The 24263-nt window shown below is 40.6% G+C and overlaps 2 protein-coding genes across 8 annotated transcripts in view; one reads left to right on the top strand and one right to left on the bottom strand.

Annotated features, from left to right (window-relative positions):
* Nucleotides 1–7582, top strand: part of ppp2r3b (protein phosphatase 2, regulatory subunit B'', beta) — a 130708-nt gene extending 123126 nt beyond the window's left edge. For 5 of the 6 annotated variants that reach the window (XM_067985749.1, XM_067985748.1, XM_067985746.1 and 2 more), the window contains 2 exons: nucleotides 3916–3973; nucleotides 5935–7582. In XM_067985749.1, coding sequence (XP_067841850.1) covers nucleotides 3916–3940 — 25 coding nt within the window. In that variant the 3' untranslated portion in view covers nucleotides 3941–3973; nucleotides 5935–7582. The remainder of the gene's footprint in view (nucleotides 1–3915; nucleotides 3974–5934) is intronic. The other variant, XM_067985750.1, reaches the window with a different exon arrangement.
* Nucleotides 7583–11341: 3759 nt separating this feature from the next.
* Nucleotides 11342–24263, bottom strand: part of LOC137322741 (cohesin subunit SA-2-like) — a 110465-nt gene continuing 97543 nt past the window's right edge. For both annotated transcript variants that reach the window (XM_067985754.1, XM_067985753.1), the window contains exons 30-33: nucleotides 23891–24093; nucleotides 22218–22395; nucleotides 19748–19875; nucleotides 11342–17023 (exon numbers count right to left, since the gene is read on the bottom strand). In XM_067985754.1, coding sequence (XP_067841855.1) covers nucleotides 19758–19875; nucleotides 22218–22395; nucleotides 23891–24093 — 499 coding nt within the window. In that variant the 3' untranslated portion in view covers nucleotides 11342–17023; nucleotides 19748–19757. The remainder of the gene's footprint in view (nucleotides 17024–19747; nucleotides 19876–22217; nucleotides 22396–23890; nucleotides 24094–24263) is intronic.

Raw genomic sequence — 24263 nt, forward strand, 5'->3', positions numbered from 1 at the left:
TACAGGCCAGTCAGTTTAACCTCGGTGTTGGGGAAACTTTTAGAAACGATAATCCGGGACAGAATTAGCAGTCAGTTGGACAAGTGTGGATTGACTAGGGAAAGCCAGCATGGATTTGTTAAAGGCAAGTTGTATTTAACAAACCTGAAAGAGTTTTTTGATGAGGTAACAGAGAGGGTAGATGAGGGCAATACAGTTGATGTGTATATGGACTTTAAAAAGGTGTTTGATAAAGTACCGCATGGTAGGCTTGTCATCAAGACTGCGGCCCATGGAATAAAGGGGGTAGTAGCAACATGGATACAAAATTGGCTAAATGACAGGAAACAGAGTAGTGGTGAACGGTTGTTTATCGGACTGGAGGGATGTGTACAGTGGTGTTCTCCAGGGGTCGGTGCTGGGACCACTGCTTTTCTTGATATATAAAAATGACTTGGGTGTACAGGGCACAATTTCAAAATTTGCAGGTGACAGAAAACTTGGAAGGGTAGTAAACAGTGAGAAGGATAATGATAGACTTCAAGAGGATGTATGCTGATGGCATGGGCGGACATGTGGCAAATGAAATTTAACGCAGAAAAATGCTAAGTGATATATTTCGGTAGGAAGAAAGAGGAGAGGCAATCTAAACTAGAGGGCACAACTCTAAAAGGGGTACAGGAACAGAGAGATCGGGGGCATATGTGCACTAATCGCTGAAGGTGGCAGGGCAGTTTGAGAAAGTGGATAAAAAAGCATACAGGGTCCTGGGCTTTATAAATAGAGGCATAGTGTACAAAAGTATGGAAGTCATGATGAACCTTTATAAAACACTGGTTCGGCCACAACTGGAATATTGTGTTTAGTTCTGGGCACCGCACTTTAGGAAAGATGTGAAGGCCTTAGAGAGGACGCAGAAGAGATTTACTAATATGATTCCAGGGATGAGGGACTTTAGTTACATGGACAGACTGGAGAAGCTGGGGTTGTTCTCCTTGGAACAGAGAAGGTTGCGAGGAGATTTGATTGAGGTATTCAAAATCATGAAGTGTCCAGATAGAGAGAAACTATTCCCATTAGCAGAAGAGTCAAGGACCAGAGGACATAGATTTAAGGTGATTGGCAAAAAAATACAAAGGTGACATGAGTAAACACATTTTTACACAGCGAGTGGTTAGGGTCTGGAATGCACTGCCCGAGGGCATGGTGGAGGCAGATTCAATCATGGCCATCAAAAGGGAACTGGATAAGTACTTGAAAGGAAAAACAATTTGTAGGGCGAGAGAGTGGGACTAGCTGGATTGGTCTTGCATAGAGCTGCCTTGGACTCGATGGGCCAAATGGCCTCCTTCCGTGCTGTAACCTTTCTATGATTCTGTGAAGAACTATAAATCCACTATGGAAAGTAAAAGAAGAAAAAATCTTTTATAATCATGTAAAATCATGAAAGAAGGGAAGAAGAAACAAAGAATGTAATAGCCCCAGAAGCAAATAATGCAAATCCACCTTCAGTTGTTCAAAAAAAATCTTATGATGTAAATAATGAGGGGCATAGATAAGGTAGATAGTCAAAATCTTTCCCCAAAGGTAGGGGAGTCTATAACGAGGGGGCATAGATTTAAGGTGAGAGGGGAGAGATACAAAAGGGTCCAGAGGGGCAATTTTTTCACTCAAAGGGTGGTGAGTGTCTGGAACGAGCTGCCAGAGGCAGTAGTAGAGGCGGGTACAATTTTGTCTTTTAAAAAGCATTTGGACAGTTACATGGGTAAGATGGGTATAGATGGGTATGGGCCAAGTGCAGGCAATTGGGACTAGCTTAGTGGTATAAACTGGGCGACATGGACATGTTGGGCCGAAGGGCCTGTTTCCATGTTGTAAACTTCTATGATTCTATGAATAAGGTTTTTTGGAAGGAAAGAACAAACTGGAAAGAGTTTGCGTCATAAACAAGTTTTGTAAGGTAGTAAGTACATAATGTTATGAATATTTATATCTGAGTATCTGTCTTTATTGTAAGAACAGTGGGTTTGGTACCTCAACAAATATTTACCATGACACCAGACGAGTCCCGAACCCCTTTACCGTAACTCTTTCAAGGAACCATCAGGTATTTACCTCCCAGCCTACAACTGGGAGCCTATAGATAAAGTCTACTAAAAGAATGAGCACTAAGAACACCCAAAACTGAACTTGACTTCTAAAATTGATTTTTAGTGTCAAAACACCATCTCGTATGACCTTGATTTTCAAAGATACTTCCTCAATTCAGTTAACTAATCTGAGTGACACATATTCGAAGAGTTCACCTCTTTTTGGTGTTAATCAACTCACGTAACCACGTTAGTACTATAGATGATCTCAGGTTACTACAACTGCAGAATCCACACTTGTCAGGTAGCAAATTCACTCCCCCTAACTTCTCAGTCTCTTTGTAACAGAACTTATACTCTTCAGGTAGGGAGAACATAAGAAAAAGGAGCAGGAGTAGGCCAAACAGCCCCTTGAGCCTGCTCCGTCATTCAATAAGATCATGGCTGATCTTCGACCTCAACTCCACTTTCCCACCCGATCCCCATAACCCTTGATTCCCCTAGAGTCCAAAAATCTATCTATCAGCCTTGAACATTTTCAATGACTCAGCATCCATAGTCCTCTGGGGTAGAGAATTCCAAAAATTCACAACCCTTTGAGTGAAGAAATTCCTCGTCATCTCAGTCTTAAATGGCCAACCCTTTATCCTGAGACTATTCCCCCTAGTTCTAGATTCTCCAGCTGGGGGAAAGAACCTCTCAGCATCTACCCTGTCGTGCCCCGTCAGAATCTTATACGTTTCAATGAGGTCACCTCTCATTCTTCTAAACTCCAGAGAGTATAGGCACATTCTACTCAATCACGCCTCATAGGACAACCCTGTCATGTCAGGAATCAATCTTGTGAACCTTCGTTGCACTGCCTCTAAGGCAAGTATATCCTTCCTTAGATAAGGAGACCAAAACTGTACCCAGTACTCCAGGTGAGGTCTCACCAAAGCCCTGTACAATTGTAGTGAGACGTCTTACTCTTGTGCTCCAACCCCCTTGCAATAAAGGCCAACATACCATTTGCCTTCCTAATTGCTTGCTGTACCTTCATACTAACTTTTTGCGTTTCTTGTACGAGGATGCCCAAATCTCTCTCAACACCAACATTCAATAGTTTCTCACCATTTTAAAAAATATTCTGTTTTTCTGTTCTTCCTACCAAAGTGAATAACCTCACATTTCCCCACATTATACTCCATCTGCCACCTTCTTACCCATTCACCTAACCTGTCTATGACTCTTTGTATCGTCAACAAACTTGGACACATTACACTCGGTCCCTTCATCTAAGTCATTAATATAGATTGTAAATAGCTGAGGCCCAAGCACTGATCCTTGCAGCACCCCACTTTTTACAGCCTGTCAACCCGAAAATGACCCGTTACATGCTTACCTACTGAGCTTATCGCTGGGTCTGTGGGCTTGATGGCCTATCCTTTTCTAGTTTCTGTGAGAGTGCCTTGTTTCATAAGTATTCAGTTTTTAACCATTTGTTTTCCCATTGTTTAGTCTGGCTACTGTCTACATTTTGAGGACATATTTAAGGCAATTTTTAGGGCATTGTGTCTGCAGTATCTGGTGTGTAATATTTTTGCCTCCAGTTAGTCACATCATCTATTGGTTCAGTATATTAGCTGGATTACAGCAGTGGGTGAACCGTGTCACATATAGGCTGCAGTGGTACCTGGTGAACATTCAGTGCAAGTCTCGGACCACCAATGAGCAATGTCTCAGAAGATCCGCTAATACTAAAGATGTAATTGTAAGATTTCTAAAAGAGAGAGAGCGCCTTTTTCTTTTTAAAAAAAAAATTATTGTGGTAATACTGATTGAAATTATTCCATGTTGACTGTAGGGACTCTGAGCTGTCTGACTACTAAAGGACACAACTTTAAACAAAGAGCAGTACTAAGGTAAGAAAGAAAGCTCTTGCAACTTTGAAAAGCTGTCTTCATGACCCTGCTTTGGGTTGTACATTGCGTATCTTGGTCTTGATAAGAACAATGGGCTGCATTTTGCTCTGAGCGGTGAACAAACAGCACCCACCGCTCGTTAGACTTGGACTTGCCATAGACTTTTCATGGGCTTTTGCACTGCAAGTTCCTCTTATTGGGCGCTCAGTCTAGCACGACGCCCACTCCTGGGTATCTGGGACCTATGTGAACGGGGCAAGGAACTGGCTATCCCCTTAACCAATCAGATTGAAGCATGTTAATAAGCAGCACAGACACAGAACCAGAAAGTGTAAGGTAGAATAGTGAATTCAATGTAAAATCAGTTATGGACAGCAAAATAAAGAAAGGATAAGAAATATTGAATTAAAAGACAAAGAAAAAGTTTTTTAAAAACATCGAAGGAATGAAACTCCACACTTGTAAAAGTAAACTTTCCGTGCCAGAGAGGCTGTTTGGCAGTCATTAAGATATACTGCGCCGTTAAAATTTTGGTTAGACTAAAAAAAACTTGACGTACCTTTTTTGGGCATGGTTACTTTGTTTCCATCAGGGCGGTTAGGAACTTGCTGCTGTTGCAGTCATTTCAACGGTGAGTCAGCCAGCGAGATCTCCCTCCTGCGAAGCTTCTGGAGGAGCAGGGCATCTGGTAGAGGAACTTCCAGATTTCCACGTTTAACTGCGCATGTGCGGTCGCTGGAAGTTGGTCTACCATTTGCACTGAAATAACGGTGAGCACTGTTGCAATGTTCTACTGTAAAGAAGAAAGAGCTGACTTAACTATCAGATCATGCTCCTCCCTCTTCAGTTTTTAGTGTTTGGAGGTTAGGAAAGTTGTGTCTGATTATGACCCAAGGGTAAAAGGAAAGGACTTGCATTTATATAGCGCCCTTCACAACCTCAGAACTTTCCAAAGTGATTTACAGCCAAGGATAATATATATTTGAGTCAGTTTTTTTTTAACCATTTGTACACACAAAAGGAATTTAGGAGCAATAATTATCCTTCAGATGAAGATGTAATCGATACATTATGGGTGTGCCACCTAGCCAAAAAAATATAGATTGGTTCATCGTGTTAAAATGTGGCGAGTCTTGTGACCAGTATTGCTTCCCAGTCCTTTACCTGATTCTCAAGAGATTTCTAATGGATATTCAAGTGTGTTTCAGTGGGTAAAAAGTTAAAAATTCAGTAGTTATTGTTAAGACGCTCACATTTTAACAAGATAAACTTGCCCACATTTTTTTACTCCATTAGATAGGTGGCTCACCTATGATATGTCAAGTACATCTTCAAATGAAGAATTGGTACTGCTCCCAAAAGGTCAGAAGGATTGACTCTGCTTTGACCTCAAATAGGCACACCTTTCCTAATCTCCAAAGAATTATTGTCTGCCTGTACCAAAAAAAGGGGGGAAATGGGAAGTTTGGTTAAACAATCCTTTAAGAGTTTAATTTTAAATGGTAACACTAATGGAGATTGAAATGAATGTGAGTACAATGCAAGAAATCTATTTGTGATGCTGCCAGTTAACTTGCTTATGACCTTCTATGAGTGACTGAGTGTCAGCCTACTCATAATTAGTTACTATATTACACCCTTAATCTCCAGCCCACTTTCCCTATCATTTATTCTTTATGTACACTTCAAACAGCTGCTATTTGCAGGTGTTTATTGTGTGGTTTATAGCCATCTGGTTTGTTGAAGTAATTAGCGGAATTATAAAATGCAGGATGGGGCATTTTATTTGAATATATTTAAAAGTCTGACACTGGTATCAAGAATTATTTTCACGATGGGAGTAGAAGGGGTGTTCTCTGACTGCTTAATGTTGCAGCCTTGGAATTTGTATTTTCTTGATGGGTGTGGCCCATAATGTATTCAAAGCAAATTTTTACAGTTACATTTTTTTCTTAATTTAGATCTTTTTGAAATGAGATTGATCCTGACTATCAGCAATTGAGTTGGGAAGCTGAATGGATAAGACGACTCTGAAGTGCCCGGTGATGTGTGTGGAATTTTTTTTTTACAGATGGATGTAACGCTTTGTCAGTCTATGTTCACAGTTGCCAAATGTACCAGTCACACTCTGCAGCGGGTCTGCTTTAGAGAACTTTCAAAAACAAGCAACAAACAAGAATTGAGATACTCCTCGCACCCCCTCTCCCTGGTTGCTTTCAATCAGTTAAATGTAATAAGATTTTTTCAACCCTCAAATTTCAAATTTTAGAGTTGGAGGAGTCAAAATTCTTCATCTCTCCTAATTGTAAGTTTGAAGACAGTTGTCAAGAATGGAAATTTACAATGGCACTTATGTTAGAATTTGAAAGATGAAGTGGAAATAACTTCTTGCTCATCTTTCCCAGCAGTGCAGAGTATATTCACAGTGCAGTCAGACACAGAGCTTGATTAACTTTGGAGCGAACGCGATGTCTGGGCAATTTCCTCACTGCAGGTGACTGAAGGAGTAATTGGGTTCAAAACTGTGTTCTTCATTTAAAAAAAAAAGGACTATAAACAGTGTTCTGTGTTGTAAACACTTATTGCAGTTACAAGACAAGTAAAGAGGTAGCCATGGTTTAATGGTTCCTTGTTTAAAAAGTGTTGGCAAACAATAACTATATACAGTAATAACATAAAAACTGAGATACTTTGTGTAACAGTTGCTTGCTATATGTGATGGACAGATGTGTGGAAGTTAGAAATAATAAGAGTATGGGCTTTGCCTGTTTTTTGAACCTAAGTTGCTCTTGCATATTGCAGTGATGCACCTAAAAACTTTATTAATTGTGAACTTGCGAAAATTTTCAAATCCCTCCATGGCCTTGCTCCTCCCTATCTCCGTAACCTCCTCTAGCCTTACAACCCTCCAAGATCTCTGCTTTCTACAAATTCTTGCCTCTTGTGCATCCCCAATCTTAATCGCTTCACCACTAGTGGCTGTGCCTTCAGCTGCCTAGGCCCTACGCTCTGGAATTCCCTCCGTAAACCTCTCCCACTTCTTTCTCTTCGTTTAAGACGCTCTTTAAAACCTACCTCTTTGACCAAGCCTGTCCTAATATCTCCTTATGTGGCTCGGTGTCAAATTTTGTTTGGTAACGCTCCTTGAAGCGCCTTAGGACATTTTACTATGTTAAAGGCACTATATAAATGCAAGTTGTTGTTGCAGCATAATAATTGCAGACACCTCTGGTATCTTACATTTAACACATCATATTCCTGTTTGGATCAATTATCACAACATTCCACAAGTACAAAAATAAATCACTCTGTTGATATATGAACACAGTTTGAAAGTTTCGATCCACAGTTGCCCAGTGATTGCTCTGCACTGACAACAATTAAATGTGCCTTATTTTTTAAAAAAAAGTAAGATTTTTACATACAAAAAATTTGCGATAAATGAAATTTTGCTGTAGCAAACTTATTTGTAAGTTATTAGAATATGTTGTACATATTTAATACATTTGTGTATAATTTCTTAATTTGTAGAGTCTTGCAGTGTATATTTGTGTTGTGGTGCTAAATCATACTTTTCAGTGTTGAGATCATGTTCTAATGCATTTTCAAAATAAAGTATTTAAACTTTTTTCCTCTCAAAAAATGACTGAATTTGGTTTCAAGGAAACTGTGTTATTAATGCAAATCCAAAAAGTGGTGTAATGGCACGTTGTTTCCTTATTAGTAAAATAAACTGATAGGATATTGGGATGGTGCAGTGTGTTGGAATAATGCCTTATTGACTTGTCATTGTGCCTTCTGGTCTATGAATTTATTAATTCTCTGCTTCCCCTCTTTTTAATTTACTAGTGCCTGCTGCTGTATTAATTTAATAACTGGTACCACTGCTGTCTTAATTTATTAGTTTGCTGGTGCCCAGCAATCTCTGAAATTATTGATGATGTGGAGATGCCGGTGATGGACTGGAGTTGACAATTGTAAACAATTTTACAACACCAAGTTATAGTCCAGCAATTTTATTTTAAATTCACAAGCTTTCGGAGGCTTCCTCCTTCCTCAGGTAAATGTGGATTTACATTGGATTCACATTTACCTGAGGAAGGAGGAAGCCTCCGAAAGCTTGTGAATTTAAAATAAAATTGCTGGACTATAACTTGGTGTTGTAAAATTGTTTACAATTGAAATTATTGATACAGTGGTTCCCACTACTTTGTTAAGTTATTAATTGTTGTTGTGCTGCAATGTTCATCAGCATCCTTTTATTGTTCGTGCATCACGAAACGTGTGATTTTTGTGGTTCAGTTTTCCTTTCGAGATCGCATGCTGTCATAAAAAACTAACACGTTTTGTTCTAATTTAAGTTTCCAAGTGTTTTTTATTTTTCAAATTCTACACTATTGTATAAACAGCTTTTGTTATCCATTAATTTAGGGCTTATTGTCATCGCATTCTTTGGGAACATCAAGATGAACCATTAATAGATCATAGCTACTATGCAGCTCTTGTCTGCACATGTGCAATGCCATGGGTTGTCCACTAGTAGCTATAATCTATTAAGTCTTTTGCATTTCCTGTGCACACTAACTTCCTCTGTAATGATTTTCAGTCAACATTTATAATGTGTCAATATTTTGCCACCACACTTTGGCTCAAAGTAAAAAATTGGCAAATCAGAGAAAAAATTATAAATTTCACAAATGAAGAGCAAGGTTAGCAGCTAAGAACATAAGAAATAGGAACAGTTGTGGGCCATATGGCCCCTCTGCCATTCAATACCATCATGGCTGATATTCGACCTCACCTCCACCTTGCCGCCTGATCCCCTTATCCCTTGATTCCCTTAAGAGTCCAAAAATCTATCGATTGCAGTCTTGAGTGTACTGAACGACTGAGCATCCACAGCCCCCTGGGGTAGAGAATTACAAAGATTCACAACCCTCTGAGTGAAGAAATTTCTCCTCATCTCAATCCTAAATGGCTGACCCCTTATCCTGAAACTATACACCCTAGTTCTAGACTCTCCCAGCCAGGGGAAACTGCCTCTCAGCATCTACCCTGTCAAGCCCTCTCAGAATCTTATATGTTTCAATGAGATCACCTCTCTTCTAAACTCCATAGAGTATAGGCCCATTCTGCTCAATCTCTCCTCATAGGACAACCCTCTAATCCCAGTAATCAATCTAGTGAACCTTCGTTGCACCCCCTCTAAGGCAAGAATATCCTTCCTTAGGTGGGGAGACCAAAACAGTACACAGTACTCCAGGTGTGGTCTCACCAAAGCCCTGTACAATTGCAGCAAGACTTCCTTACTCTTATATTCCAATCCCCTTGCAATAAAGGCCAACATACCATTTGCCTTCCTAATTGCTTGTTGTACCTGCATGTTAACTTTCTGTGTTTCGTGCACAAGAACACCTAAATCTAGAAAACTAGCACTGAAAAAAATACTAAAGATCTAAGAAAAATAAACAATTCCAACTAACCAGACAGGAATAAGTTTTGAAAAAATTAAAAATTGAATCACTACTTTTTCAAAAAAGTCATCTTGCCATTTTCTTCTCAATAACTGAAACTTCTAATTGGCAAAATAAGGTGTTAAAAAAATTAAAAATTTTAAATTACATACTTCACAATAACACTAAATTTACATATTCTTGTGTTGGTGCCTTTTAATGCCTTCATTCACTTCAAGGCCTCCCTCATGGTCCTGGGTCCCACTCCCCCACAGAGTTGCTGGACCCTATCCTCCCTCCAATACTATCAGATACCAACAACCCCTCCCTCTCCCAATACTCTTTAAATTCCAGCCCCAGGACTCCCTCAACCTTCTCCAACCCCCCTAGTCTGTGTTCACAAGCCCCTAGCCTGTGGAAATGAAGTCAGTGGGCACATTATCACTGTAATTCTCCAAATTGGCTTGAAGATTTAGATCATCCAAGTCCCTGTTTTCTGCACTACATTGGTACACTTTCAGTTTATATGTGAAATTCAACAAATGACAAAGAATGTTTGGTTACCTTCTGCAGGTTTGGTCTGGTCTGGTCTGTGTCATCTCTTCTTTGTGAAGGTTGATTTGTCTTTTCAAAGCTCACACCCAGACTATCCCTTGAATCTGACCTTGCACTGCTCACTGCTGTTTATTTTTTCTGTGTTTCCTTACTGTGTGTTATGCAGGGAGCAGGGTTTCGGCACTGCCTCCTATGTTCAAAGAACTAAGGATGTTATTTAGAACAAGCCTTTATATGTGGCAAAATGTAGATAATCTATCTAAGATGATTGCACAAGTTTTTAAAGGATCAGTGTACTTAGCTGATTCCCCTTCCTCTTCAGCAAGATGATGCCAATTTTTTATTTGTACTTGGAGATTGAATTTTTTTTCAATGAATGAGGATGATCACACCTGTGGTGGTTGGTTTAATATTCCTCACTTAAACTGTACTTTTAATTTTTTTAAACCATACTTGTTTGTCAGATATTGATCATTTTTAAGTGTTGAATGTGGAATTTAGTTTATACACAAGGTGAATGAACATGCATGGCTAGCTCATAGCTGCAAGTTTATAGGTCCCCTTAAATAACTTAAATATTGTGTTCAGCATTTAAATGGCAACATTTAAATAAAAATTCATATAAATGTATGACTTATAGGTCAGTCATGGTACATACTTTGCATTAATGCACACCAGTTTTAGTGTTAGTCATTTTATACAGCACCTTCCTTCAATGGTAAAAATGCATCCCTAGCAACTTCATCAAATAGAAACAAATAAGGAAACCTGCTGAATCAGAAAGGATAAGACAAGGAGGGGTTATGCTGCTCGGTCAAAAAAGATGGCTTTTGAGGAGGTGGGCGGGAGGGGGTTAGAGAGGGAGTTCCAAAAAGTAGACTCAGGTGCTTGTGATGGGAGCAAAGGGAGGGAAGGATAAAGGAGGCCAAACTGCACTGGAGGAGAATGCATAGATAGGGCAGGGTATGAAGATGAAGACAAAGATATTAAGTTTAATGAGTTGGGGGTCAGGGAGGTAATGTAGGTTAGCAAAGACGGGGGTGCTAGACCAGTGGCACAGGACACAGGCTGCTGAATATTGGACAAGTTGGAGTTTGTGGGAGGTGCAGGATGTGAGGCTGTGTATGAGTCTTTTCTAACGTACTTATCCTACATTATTTTGGCTTTTGGAGGATGAGTCCCAACTCCCCATATCTTCGAGAATGTCTATCCTTGCCTGGAGATCTAGGTAAGCTTCTGGTAAACATGCCTGGGAAATGATCAACACACACCCTGTTTGATAATTGCTTTTAGCTACTGGACTCGCGCCTCTAAGATTTTACTCTTTGAAAGCAATAGAGTATCACACCAGAGCTTGTTATAAGTTGCAAATATTGAGCAAATTTATTTTACAAAAGAGGAACAAGTACAACAATAAGTCACATGTAGTTATATATTTACAGTAGACATCCTAGAGCCTAACTCCTTGAATGGACAAAATAATAAAAATATCATAACTATAAGAACTAAGCTAACTCTTCGTTTTATATAAAAAAAAGTTTAAATAATAGTGTTTCTTGAATTTCTTACTGCTGTGTGAGCCCCATTAATCCCGGTTTCTTGGAAATTGAAATTGTTTTTTTTCAGAATTCCAAATTCCAATTTTTCAAAGTAGTGTGAGACAACCTCCAGAGGAGAAAGCTTTGTCTTCACACTGGTTGCAGTATAACTGCATTAGATGTAAAGTGCCATTTTTAAAAGGTATTTTGATTGGAGTGGAGTTCTATGCAGCTATAATCAATGTTGCCAGCCCAGTGCCACCCTCATTAGGTATTGCTGAAATCAGTACCTTTTTCAAAGCATAAGCAAATGTTTATTTGTTAAAATGTGGGGGGTTTTTTAAAGTGTAAAGAGGATGACTTCAGATTTAATAAAAAATAGTTTAAAAATCACTGATTTAAGCAAGAAATACAGCCCAGGAAAATATGATGTGGAACAAAGACAGACCAACCAATCATGTAAATCAACATACCCACAGAAATATTGAATTAAGGTGCATTTACACTGCAACTACTGGGTGTCTGAGACTAGACGGTGCAGGTTGGGTTCCAGGCAAGCGATGACTTGTATACAGTTTTGATTCTGCCTGGCTGGAATTTTAACTCTCCTATTTAGGAGAAAGCTGTGCACATGCCTCCATAGACACGTGGGCAGAGATGTTGTTTAGAGAGCAGGGAAGAGGGGAATTTCTGTTCTCTCAACCTTTAAAGTCAGGCAGATTTACAAAGTGTCCAGGAGTCCAATGGATCCCCTGAGCACTTTGCAAAAAAGGTTTGACATTGCACTGGATTTGCACTGTACTGGATTTGTTCCAGTTTCAAACCAAAGCAGTGTAACAGTAACCCTTCCACAGATCTCTACTTCACTCTGGAGTTGGATCAGGCCCTGACTCCAGATTTACACTCAGTGCGAAGCAGAAACTGCTTCACACAAACACTAAACTTAATTAGATCCTAGCAGAGGAAAAAAAACACTTTTTGCTGTACACACTGCATTGCATTTCACAATGTCTCTGCTTAATGAGGGATCATATATTTTATATTGATTTTTTAACTATTAACAGATTAATCAGTGCACTTCTCTGCTAACTTTACTAAACTGTTGTTTATCTAGCACAATATGAAAACACAGCTTTCACTGGCCTTTTAACAGGACTCAACTGTATCAGTCCTAGTGTAAAAAAAGAAAAGGCACTGGCTGCTGCCATCTTAACAATTTAACATAAATAGAGTCTCTTTTTAAACATGAAACAGTGAATGCTTACAAAAAAATTTTACACCATGTCCAATTTTACATATGAAAGAACACGTGGAGATTTTCTCTTCAGTGGTCCCAGACTCCCAGCACATACCAAGAAAATTGTGCTCCCGCAATGCCCATAATTTTCCATTAGGAGCGCCAAAGTGGAAGATCCTCCCCTGTGATGCTTCTTGATTCTCTTAATTTGGTGGATTTCACCAAACAAATAACACCCGTTTTTGTTGGTTCCAAATACTCGGGTGCATCTTCGGTTTTGCTGCACTTGTTCTGTTTTAATTTAGTTCCCCAAAAAGACTGCTGCGCAGAGAGACCAACCGATCTCTCTCCTTTTGTTTTAATTTACATGTTCTTTTGAGGAGTGACGTAGCATTCCCTTATAGTGATGCAAAATGTGGTGAAGTTTAAATACCTGAGTTGTTAATCAATATAATAGTTTACACTGCAGCAGAAGTTTAGGGCTCAATGGCAAAAAAAAAATGAGGATCGAGTCTGCAGGTTGGGAATGTACAAGATTGGAAAAAAACCGTATCTGTCTCTCCAAAATTCAAAAAATCATATATGCCACTCCTTGTACCCCTCAATCACTTTCTCTATATCTATTCAGATCCCTCTTGAATTTACTGATAGTATCTGCCTCACTGGGCAGTCACTTTCATAGTCACCACCCTCTTTTTGTAAAGTAGTTAAATCTAAGCTCTGTCTTCAATCTCCCTTTTCTGCACTTAAGCCTGTCTTGAATCCATTAATCTTTCTGTCCTTCCTCTATTTTGAAGACTTAATTTTGGCCCTGACCACACAGATAATTTTTCATTCAGTTTCTGTATTTTTATTTTTTTAAAATGTGCGCCTGTATAATGTTATATCAGGCAGAATTCTATTGCCTATGCATCTCCACTCATCTATATTGTATGTAAATAATGTCAAATTCTGCCCTCTTCCCCCACTACCCTGGTTTCTAACATTGTGGTCTGGAATTGTGCTGTTAATGAGGAGGCAGGGGAGATATTTAATGCACTGCTTGAGGCAGTGGCATGGCTATTTTATTCTAATTTATGGGGGACAACAGCCTTGGGCTCATGTCACACATTACACCTTGGAGAGGTTTTCAAGCAGCACCATAGCCACAACTTCTTTAATTCAAAACAATAACCAAAAAATGCAGTTCTATACTCCTGAGGCCAATGGATCAGGGGGGTTCACTATGGTCTTAGCGCCATGTACTTTTAAAAAAAAAAATTTAAAATATGTTTCACCCAGCTATGAGGCCATTTCCCTTCCGACCTCCCAAAAGAAGTCCGGGTGCAATAGCTAAAAGGACTTCTTGATGCTTCGAGTTATAAAAGACTTGCATTTTAAATAGTGCATGGTCACATATTTCAGAAATGTCTCAAAGTGCTTAATATAAAATTAATTAATTTGAAGTTGTAAATTCCATTACCACGCCCGGCCGGGGCATTTAATCTAGGCTCTTATTCCGCTGCAGCACTGAGGGCTATTGCTTGGTGGCTGCAGATAATGTAGACAAATATGGCAGCTATTATGCACACAGCACAATCCTATAAATAGCAATGAGATGAATTACCAATTAATTTGATTTTGATGTTGGTGAAGGAGGAATAAGGACACTTGCTCTGCTTCAAGTAGTGCCCTAAGATCTCTAATGTCTACCTGAACCATGAGAAGAAGCAGATAGGATCCCAATTTTACATTCCTTGCTTCCTCCAAGTGATGTTCAACATGGAGGAGTACTGATTCATCAATGGAGGGGGGGGGGGGGGTGGCCGCAGTAGATGGTAAGTGGATAAGCTTTCTTTGATCTTTGACCTGAAGTCATGAGACTTCAAGGGGTCTACAGTCAATATTGAGGACTCTCAGAGCCACTCCCACCTGACTGTTCATCACTATGTCCCCACCTTTTTGAGTCTATCCTGCAAGTGGAACAGGATATACCCAGGAATGGTGATGGAGAAGTCTGGGATTTTGGCTGGGAAGATATGATTGTGAGTATAAATATGTCAGGCTTTTTGTTGCTTAACTGGTCTTTGGGACAGCTCTCCCAACTTCCGCACAAACCCCCACATGTTAATATGGAGGATGTTTCATAAGAACATAAGAAATAGGAGCAAGAGTAGGCCATACGGCCCTTCAAGCCTACTCCACCATTCAATAACATCATGATGTGGCGATGCTGGTGATAGACTGGGGTGGACAAATGTAAGTAGTCTTACAACACCAGGTTATAGTCCAACAGCTTTATTTAAAATAAAGCTGTTGGACTATAACCTGGTGTTGTAAGACTCCTTACAATAACATCATGGCTGATCTTTGATCTCAACTTCACCTTCCCGCCCGATCCCCATATCCCTTGATTCCCCTAGAGTCCAAAAATCTATCTATCTTAACCCTGAACATACTCAACGACTCAGCATCCAAAGCCCTCTGGGCTAGAGAATTCCAAGGATTCACAACCCTCTGGTTGCAGAAATTCCTCCTCATCTCAGTCTTAAATGGCCGACCCCTTAGCCTGATACTGTGCCCCCTAATTCTAGACTCCAGCCAGGGGAAACAACCTCTCAGTATCTAGAAACAACAGTGTCAACTGAGCTGAGATTGCATTACTCTTATCCTAATAGGTTGTTGCCGATAGCTCAGTCTGATTATCTTATTGTTGAACCTCATAGCAATTGTTTTCTTGCTAACCACTTCAGAGGGTATTAAGGGTCAACCACAGAGGCCAGACCAGATAGGGCTGGTAGGCTCCCATCCCTGAAGGATGCTAATGATCAAGTTTTTTTTTTCACAATAGTCCTGAAGCTTTCATGGTTATTTTTCCTGGTGCCAGATTTATTGAATTCAATTTCGCAATTTGCCATGGTGGGATTTAAACTCATGACCTCTGCATTGCTAGTCATGTACCATAACCGCTAAGCTACTGTACTCATAACTCAGCACATACCAGGGATCTGTGCATCACTTGACAAAATAAATACTTTTGTTAATTATTTTAAATAATTTTTTTAAAAATTGTCCTGACTTGCTCTCTAAGGCCCAATTTAGCCATTTGTATCATGATTTCACTCTGCGGTTTCATTCTTTTCCATGGTTTTCTTTTGCTCTATTTCTCTTTTCCTACTCCTGGTTTTCTGTGCAGGTCAGTTTCTTACTGGCAATCTTCCTATTACCTTTATTTAGTTTGACCCTCTTCCTTCCACTCTCACTTCACACTGCCTGTTCAAAACACCTTATTCTGAGAGGCTGGACAGAAGAAGGAAAAGGCACATCAGCAAATAAGAAAATCCCAGGTTTGAAACACCGGCTAATCAGGGAGGCTTTCCTATTTTACAACAATTTTTTTTTACTTAAGATTATGGAGTTGATTGACAGACCCATGTTGCATCAGGTCACACATTACTGTGTGGAATGATACTTGGCTTCCAAACCTGATGTTGTGCATATCTGGTTTACAGTAAGTAGATTGCTGTCATTTTAATGTTAGCTGCTAGCATTTAGATTGAGTTTGATAACATTTTCCTGTACATTAATTGGCATTGAGTTCATGATTTCTAAATTCTTAATAAAATACTTAAATAGGCATTGATATTTCATAAAATTGTATGATATATGTTATATTTTCTCATTTTTGCCCTTTTTTTCTACTACTCTCCGAAGAGTGATGACTTCTTGCTGGAATATGATTCTAAGGGCAATGGCAGCTCTCCATGACCTGACCCAAGTCACCATTCTTCATGCCTAAACCTGGACAGTGAATGTCTGCACAGTATTCACGGCCAACTGTAACTCACACACCACTGCCCCGGCTCAGATCAAATAACTCGGAACAGAACCGAGCTCAAACTAAAACTGTCCTGGTCGGCATGATTCAACACTGAACCATGCATTACACTTGTACATTAAGCCATTTTCAAACATTTTTGAGAGGGAGAAATAAGTTCTTATTATGCAAGCTGCAGAGAATAATCATTCCTCTAAAGAACTAACGTAGTCTGGGAGTATGTACTACTTTCTCTCTTGAGGTGGCAGTCTGCATGGTAAGTGTCTTGTGGTTTTTTTTCCTGGATACTGCAATATTATCACCAACTGGCTTACATCATTTTTCAATTCTCCAAACATGTATAATTAAAATTCTCTTTAAAGGGCTTAAACAGTTCTTCGAATTCTCACGGTGAGAAGTGTCGTTGCACAAAGTCTCCCACTGCCTTGAGATAATTCACTTCATTGGATCCTAGAGAAGTAAAAATAGCACAGTAATCTATTACTGACACTGAAGTGGTGTTAGTGTTCCTAACTTTCTTTATAACACAGCCCTTGGGAAATAAGTATTCTGCATTTGTTACAACATATGAAGGTGACACATGGTACTGAATGGAGCATAAAATAAATGGCATTGCAAAGCCCAGTAGGTTTATAGGAGAAATTGGGTTATAACTCAGGCCCTAATCTGATTAATTAGCAAGACCGTTTACTTCCACCTGCACAACTGTGCCTCACCCTCCCACTGCTGAAACACTTATCCACATTTTTGTGGCCTCTTACCACGCTCTGTAAACCGGCCTCACGTCATTCCCGCCAGGTTCGGGCAGGTGTGTAAACGAAGACCGACAGTTAAAATGGCCAGGGCCTCGCACCGGCGAGTCAGGGCGAGCCTGTGCTCGTCCCGTCGGCCCCACACTCGCCCTGAGTTAAAATAGGAGCTTTTGATGGTGAAACTGAGTGCCAAAATCCCTCACCTCAAGATCATAAAAATTCACTAACATAATTTCTTTTAAAAGCTCAACCCAGTGGAACAGCGCGACACTGACCATGGAGCAGGCACTGGCGGAAAAAGGTGACTTTGAACCTATGGTTTCCAAAGGTCTCCACCACTGGGGTTTTCTCCTGTGTCATTTATGGGTCGGGTGTAGGCAGGGTCAACATGGTTTTATGAAAGAGAAATCGTGTTTTGACAAATTTATTAGAGTTTTTTGAGGATGTAACCAGCAGGGTAGATAAAGGGGAACCAGTGGATGTAGATTTTCAAAAGGCATTCGATAAGGTGCCACACAAAAGGTTGTTACACATAGGGTTGGGGATAATATATTAGCATGGATAGAGGATTGGTTAAAGGAAAGAAAACAGAGAGTAGGGATAAACGTGTTATTCTCAGGGTTGGCAGGCTGTAACTAGTGGGGTGCCGCAAGGATCGGTGCTTGGGCCTCAGCTATTTACAATCTATATTAATTACTTAGATAAAGGGACCGAGTGTAATATAATCCAAGTTTGCTGACGATACAAAGCTAGGTGGGAAAGTAAGCTGTGAGGAGGACACAGAATCTGCAAAGGGAGATGGACAGATTGAGTGAGTGGGCAAGAAGGTAGCAGGTGGAGTATAATGTGGGGAAATGTGAGGTTATTCACTTTGGTAGGAAGAATAGAAAAACAGAATATTTATTGAATGGTGAGAAACTATTAAATGTTGGTGTTCAGAGAGACTTGGGTGTCCTTGTACAAGAAACACAAAAAGTTAGTATGCAGGTACAGTAGACAATTAGGAAAGCAAATGGCATGTTGGCCTTTATTGCAAGGGGGTTGGAATACAAGATTAAAGGAAGAGTAGGGCTTTAGTGAGACCTCACCTGGAGTACTGCGTACAGTTTTGGTCTCCTTATCTAAGGAAGGATATACTTGCCTTGGAGGCGGTGCACGAAGGTTCACTAGATTAATTCCTGGAATGAGAGGGTTGTTCTATGAGGAGAGGTTGAGTAGAATGGGCCTATACTTTCTGGAGTTCAGAAGAATGAGAGGTGATCTCATTGAAAGACATAAGATTATGAGGGGGTTTAACAGGATAAATGCTAAGAGATTGTTCCCCCTGCCTAGAGAGTCTAGAACTAGAGGGCGTGGTTGCAGGATAAGGGGTCGGCCATTCAAGACTGAGATGAGGAGGAATTTCTTCACGCAGAAGGTTGTGAATCTTTAGAATTCTCTACCCCAGAGGGCTGTGGATGCTGAGTCATTGAATATATCCAAGACTGAGATGGATAGATTTTTGGACTCTAGGGGAACCAAGCGATATGAGGATCGGGTGGGACAGTGGAGTTGAGATCGAAGATCAGCCAGATTGAACGGCAGAGCAGGCTCGAGGGGCCGTATGGCCTACTGCTGCTCCTATTTCTTATGTTCTTAATTGACAGAGATTGATTGCAATGATCGGTTAACAACTCCATTATCGTATCATGCGACTACCAAGATGGTAGAAGGCGAACTCGACGGACCTTGGCCTTTTTCTTTCTAGCAATTCCTGTGTCCCTATGACGCTAGTTCAACACTAACTGGCAGTCTTGCTCAGAGAGGCCACAGAGTGGCTGGTATGGGAAATGGAACAACATTTAAACTGGAGCAGTCGAGAGTGCTCCTTTTGCTGTTTGTCCCACCACTACGCCTCGGCCCCGGAGTAGACAACATTTTCTACCCGTGCTTTAACTGACCTCTTTGATGCTGAAACTAGGTGCCCCAAGTTCCCCAATGCCAACATCACTCTACTTGATGAGCACAAAAAATGCATATGAAATAGTTACTTAAAAAATACTGCACATTTGGACAGTAAATTTAGGTCTGGCGCACAGGACTGGTCAGGATAGATGTGCCGCATTCCATTGTAGTGTTTTTTTCAGTTTTATTTCATCGACAGCCAAGCCAACAACCAATTTCAAAATCAGCTCAAACTGTAAACAATCACTCAGGAAATATAATCAAGCAATTATTTACAGCCTTTACCACAGAAATCATAAAAGAGATATTGCAATCTCTTTGCGAAAAGACATTTGCCTCAATATACACTGCAATTTTATTGAAAGAGTAAATATTAGTTTCACTTCAGAACATCAGCTTTTGATTTTTGATCAATGGTTGCGAAGCTTTTTGTCAAAAAAATAAAGTTAATACGAGACAGACTCATTCTGGGACTTACCGGGTATGTATCAGTCATTATCAATATCCACTATTTCATTCAAATCGTCACGGTCAACCTCTGTCGATTTTGCTGTATCTTCTTCCACTGGCCTATCAGTGTTTCCCATTGTTGTGGTCTCATACTCACTAAAAAAGAGTCGATTGTGTTTTAGTGCACTTTCCATCAGCAAGTGTGTGGACATTTCGGTTTCACTTCAAAGCAAATCAATACACAATGCTGTTAGTGACGATCGCCATGATCAAATCTGCACAATCACGTTTAAATTCATTTGTGTCAATGTGCCAGATATCTGAGCATAAGGACTTATTCATATCTATCCAATCTTTTATTACTTATCATTAAGAGTGATAAGAAGCACAGGATAATACCCATAAAAGTTGAAAAGAGTGGGCGAGAGGATGAGGTAAATCAAGAAGCAGTGGCTCGATGATGCCAACCTTGGCCTTTGAAATCCTGTAGATTGTAGGGGGATGAAAGGTGTGGCATTCTACAGTTTTGACATCCTTGGGAAAGAATGGGCTAGAGTAGAAGTTGTGGTGAATGTTGATAAAATCATCCCTCTTATCTACAGTAACCAGAGTGGCATCAACTGCGATACCAACACTTAGCTGCTTTGCCAGCAAGTCTCTCCTCCCCGTCAAATAATTAAGGATTTCATCACTGTGCACTTCAGCCTTCAATTCTTGCAATAAACCACAATTACCATGGAAGGGAGGGATTGCTGAAAGCCAGAGTTGAATATTGGAGATGTGCAAACGGATGGGGCTTCACTTGATCATCTTTGGCAGTCAGAATGTATTGATACAGAACTTTCCCTCAGTAAGTTAAGTGGGTAGAGTCTTGTTAGACTAGATCGGGGGGGGTCCACCCTTTTGGAGCAGGAGGTCGGATCACTGTACCACAATAAGCTGAGTGAGCTAAACTCATTCACAAAATTTGAATTTCTCATAAATTGGCTGCCTGCTCCTCACCTTCACCACCTCCATAACTGGCATTGGCATCTTGGTGGAAATCAGGGAAAAGGAGATGTTCCTCCTTTTCCACAATCTCCACTGGAGATCACTCTCTGAAGCTGCTAATTTTTCTGCTGTTGGTTGCAGCATCTTGAACTTCCGGGGTCCAGAGGATTGCTGAAAGCTGTTCCCTAATTGGTGGATGAAGCGTGCACTGATTCATCTAAACCCACCAATCAGGGAGCACTCTTTTTTTTTTAAATCCTCCAGGCCTGGGAAGCTCAAACAACTGAAACCACCAATAGAAGAAAATGGAGATCAACTGGTTTCAAGGGTTACAGAATGGGAGCTTGTAGGCTGCGTCTGTCCTATGGGTCTGGTTTGGATATCCCTGGGACAGACTGAAAATGGTCTGTGGAGGGAGCGAACTTGATGAACTGAATAGCCTTCACTTGTTCTATAGTCTTTTCACAGGCCGATGAAAACATCTCTATTTCTAGATCATCAGACCCCCAAAACAGGATATGTATCTATATTTACTGAATGTCTTCTTGACAGTTAGTGGCAGAACATCAAAGCTGTACCAACTTTTACTCTTATACTCAAAGGCTGACCAATTTGGATACCTTATATCCTTTCTATGGTATCTAACTTCAAGGCCCTCTATTTATTGGATGCTTCAACTGAATGACTAAACATATCACTGAACACAATATTCTGTGCTTATACATCCTTTGACAGCCAATGTGGACGGCCTCAACCGGGATCTTGGGTTCATGTCACGCTACACGTTACCCCACCAGCGAACAAATGTTATCTGTTTTTAATATAATGGGTCATTTGCTGGCTTTCTCTGCCTTCCGGATGTTTCTGCCTCTCTCTGTTTTTTTTTCCTGTTTGTTTTTTTGTTGAATGTGTATTCGGGGGTTCTGCAGGTGACACCTCTCTGTCTGAACACGGTGATTGCCTTGGCAACGGGCAGTTGCAGGGGCAGTCTGTAAACACCATGTATTGTTCTATATGTATAAATGCGTAGGCTTCAAGGAGCTCTTGAAACATTTACCTGACGAAGGAGGAAGCCTCCAAAAGCTTGTGAATTTAAAATAAAATCAATGTACAGCCTGTCATTTCAAAGTTAGTTACTGAGCATATTTTACTTAAGCAGCTCTGCGCCTCCCAATAGACAATAATTCTGTCGGCTCATGCGTGAAGAATAGACATTTGGTCAAGGTACCAGAGTGCTGCATGGAACCCAACCATAGCTGAAAAAGCAGCACTTTCAAGAGCAAAGGGGAGAAAGCAGGAAAAAAGGAGCAGATAACCTGCCGACACCAAGATCTAAGCTTACATACGAATAATGGCCACTTAGGAGAAGGTACCAGAGGACGAATTGTGTCCCTGGAACTGTATCCCAGCCTTCAGGAGAGAAGAGATGTGAGAGGAAATTAGCAGGAAAAGGAAGGGTAAAAAAAGAAAAAGGAGAATCAAGAAAAGTGTTATAAATGTCGGTGTACCTGTAAAGTGACTGCGTCCCATCCTTTTCCAATGGATGCTCCTTCGTCTGACTTTCCCTTCGAGTCGCCCGCTTCTCATTTTCTCTCAGTACCATGGAGGTCAACTGAGGCATCAAGAAACAGGGTGAGATCTTCACACTCTGCCCTTCATTCAATCCTGCATTACTAATGCTGTCCTCTGCAAAAATACGGCAATATATTTATAAACCTATGTCGTTTCACCAGTAGACGTAGTTTAAATCCTACTATTGTTAAAAAGACCATTCCTGGTGTTACTGAGAGAAGGTCATTAATATTCAGATCGTATCACCAACAGTCAAATAAAACATTGTAACTTTGGAGTAGGCACAGGTACTAGCAATATCTATGGCTTCAAAAATTGCTCTCATATCAATAATTAATATGCTGATAAGTGGGAATCCTGTAGAGAGGGAATAGTCGATGCTTTAGGCTTTATTCAGCCATGTCTCAATAGGAATGATGAATTAATAACTGTGATATTAACAGAAGATACACATCTTTATCCTGTTGGGCTCATTAACTCCTTGGGCTTAGAAATACACCTAGAGGCTGAGAATACAATGGTTGAAGTTCACTGGATACTGGCTCCCCATATTATCAGGTGTGAACGCCTATAATACACCCCAAGGTGCCCAGCATATCCCTATGTAAGCAGCAGGTGTTTGGGAGCCTGCACATTAGCTGCGCACTAGGCTCACTAGACCCCTGACTTCAATGCAGATTAGATGGCCACCCCATAACGCAGAGCCATCCAGCGCCTGTTTGGACCAGGTGCTGAAAGAGAGTTTACTGTTAGAAGAGAAAAAAAAATCAGGCTCTCCTGCTCTTTGCCTGATGTTTCTCCTTGCTCGCCAGAAAACTGCCCAGCACACAACAGCAGTTGGCGGCCCTTCAGTGGCTGCTGATGCCTTACCACTCCCTAGTGTGTCATGAGCAATACGCCTGGGGTGGCAGAAAATTATGGAGGTGTGTTGACCTCACGCTGTCCACTGAGGTCAGCTTACTCGTTCCTAAGTGCATGGAGCATCTGTGCATGCTGCTGCTGCACTCTGCACACATTATCAGCCCCATAGTACAAATGAGAACCACAATGGCTGGTCTACCTGGATCCTTTTGCCCCCCCCCCCCATTATCTCCCACAATGTCCTTCTTGGTGCTTAATCTTGAAGTGACTCCTGTGTATCCTAGATATTCTGATTGACACTTGCTAAACAGTTGCAGGGGCAGCTTTCAATCTAGCAGTCCAATAGCCAAGTGTCAACTCTTTGAACTCCCCCGTAAAAAACAAGTTTGCGTGGAAGCGATGACTAGTTACAGGTCGAGAGAAGTAAGTTAGTGCAATCGTCTGCTTATGGGTGCTGGGTTATGGTGCTGGTGGGCCAATTTTTTTTCTTTTGAGAAACTTAAGTGAATGGACAACTCCATCATGCAGCACATCATCAGGTTTAAGGGAGCAGGAAGGAAGATGAGATAAGTCAAGAACTGATGATTAAGGTGATGTTAAGTTTAGGAGGAAGAGAAAACTGAGGGAGATGAGGAATGGCTTGGTTTGGAGTCTTGGGAAAGAATGAATTAGAACAGGATGAGTATTTCAACACAGTGAGGAGACAGCGAGAAAGAAGACCATTTAGCACCGTGTCCTTGCTGCTTACCTGTTTGAAGTCTCCTTTTTAAAGATGTTGATTTGGATTGGTGGTACACTGGAGACAGTGCACTCCTGTCACTGCTGCTTGTGGATATTGTATCATCATCCCTGCTATCCAACAAGGACCTTCTGTACGAAATCAGCGGAAGCCACTCCTCTCCACTCTCTGCTGCCATCTGGTCCGTTACGAACCTCTCCAGATAATTGTACCTGAGCAGAAAATGAACGGTGGAAACCCACTCAAAAGATGCATTAGAGGAAGGCATCTTCTTCCATGTCACAGAGGTCGTACTTGAGAACTATTTTTATTCCACAGTAATTCTTGGTATTTTACAGTATCTGCCTTAAATCTAACCTCTCTCTTGAGGACTAAGTGACAC

This window comes from Heptranchias perlo, chromosome 6 (assembly GCF_035084215.1).
Source record: "Heptranchias perlo isolate sHepPer1 chromosome 6, sHepPer1.hap1, whole genome shotgun sequence".
Classification (NCBI taxonomy): domain Eukaryota; kingdom Metazoa; phylum Chordata; class Chondrichthyes; order Hexanchiformes; family Hexanchidae; genus Heptranchias; species Heptranchias perlo.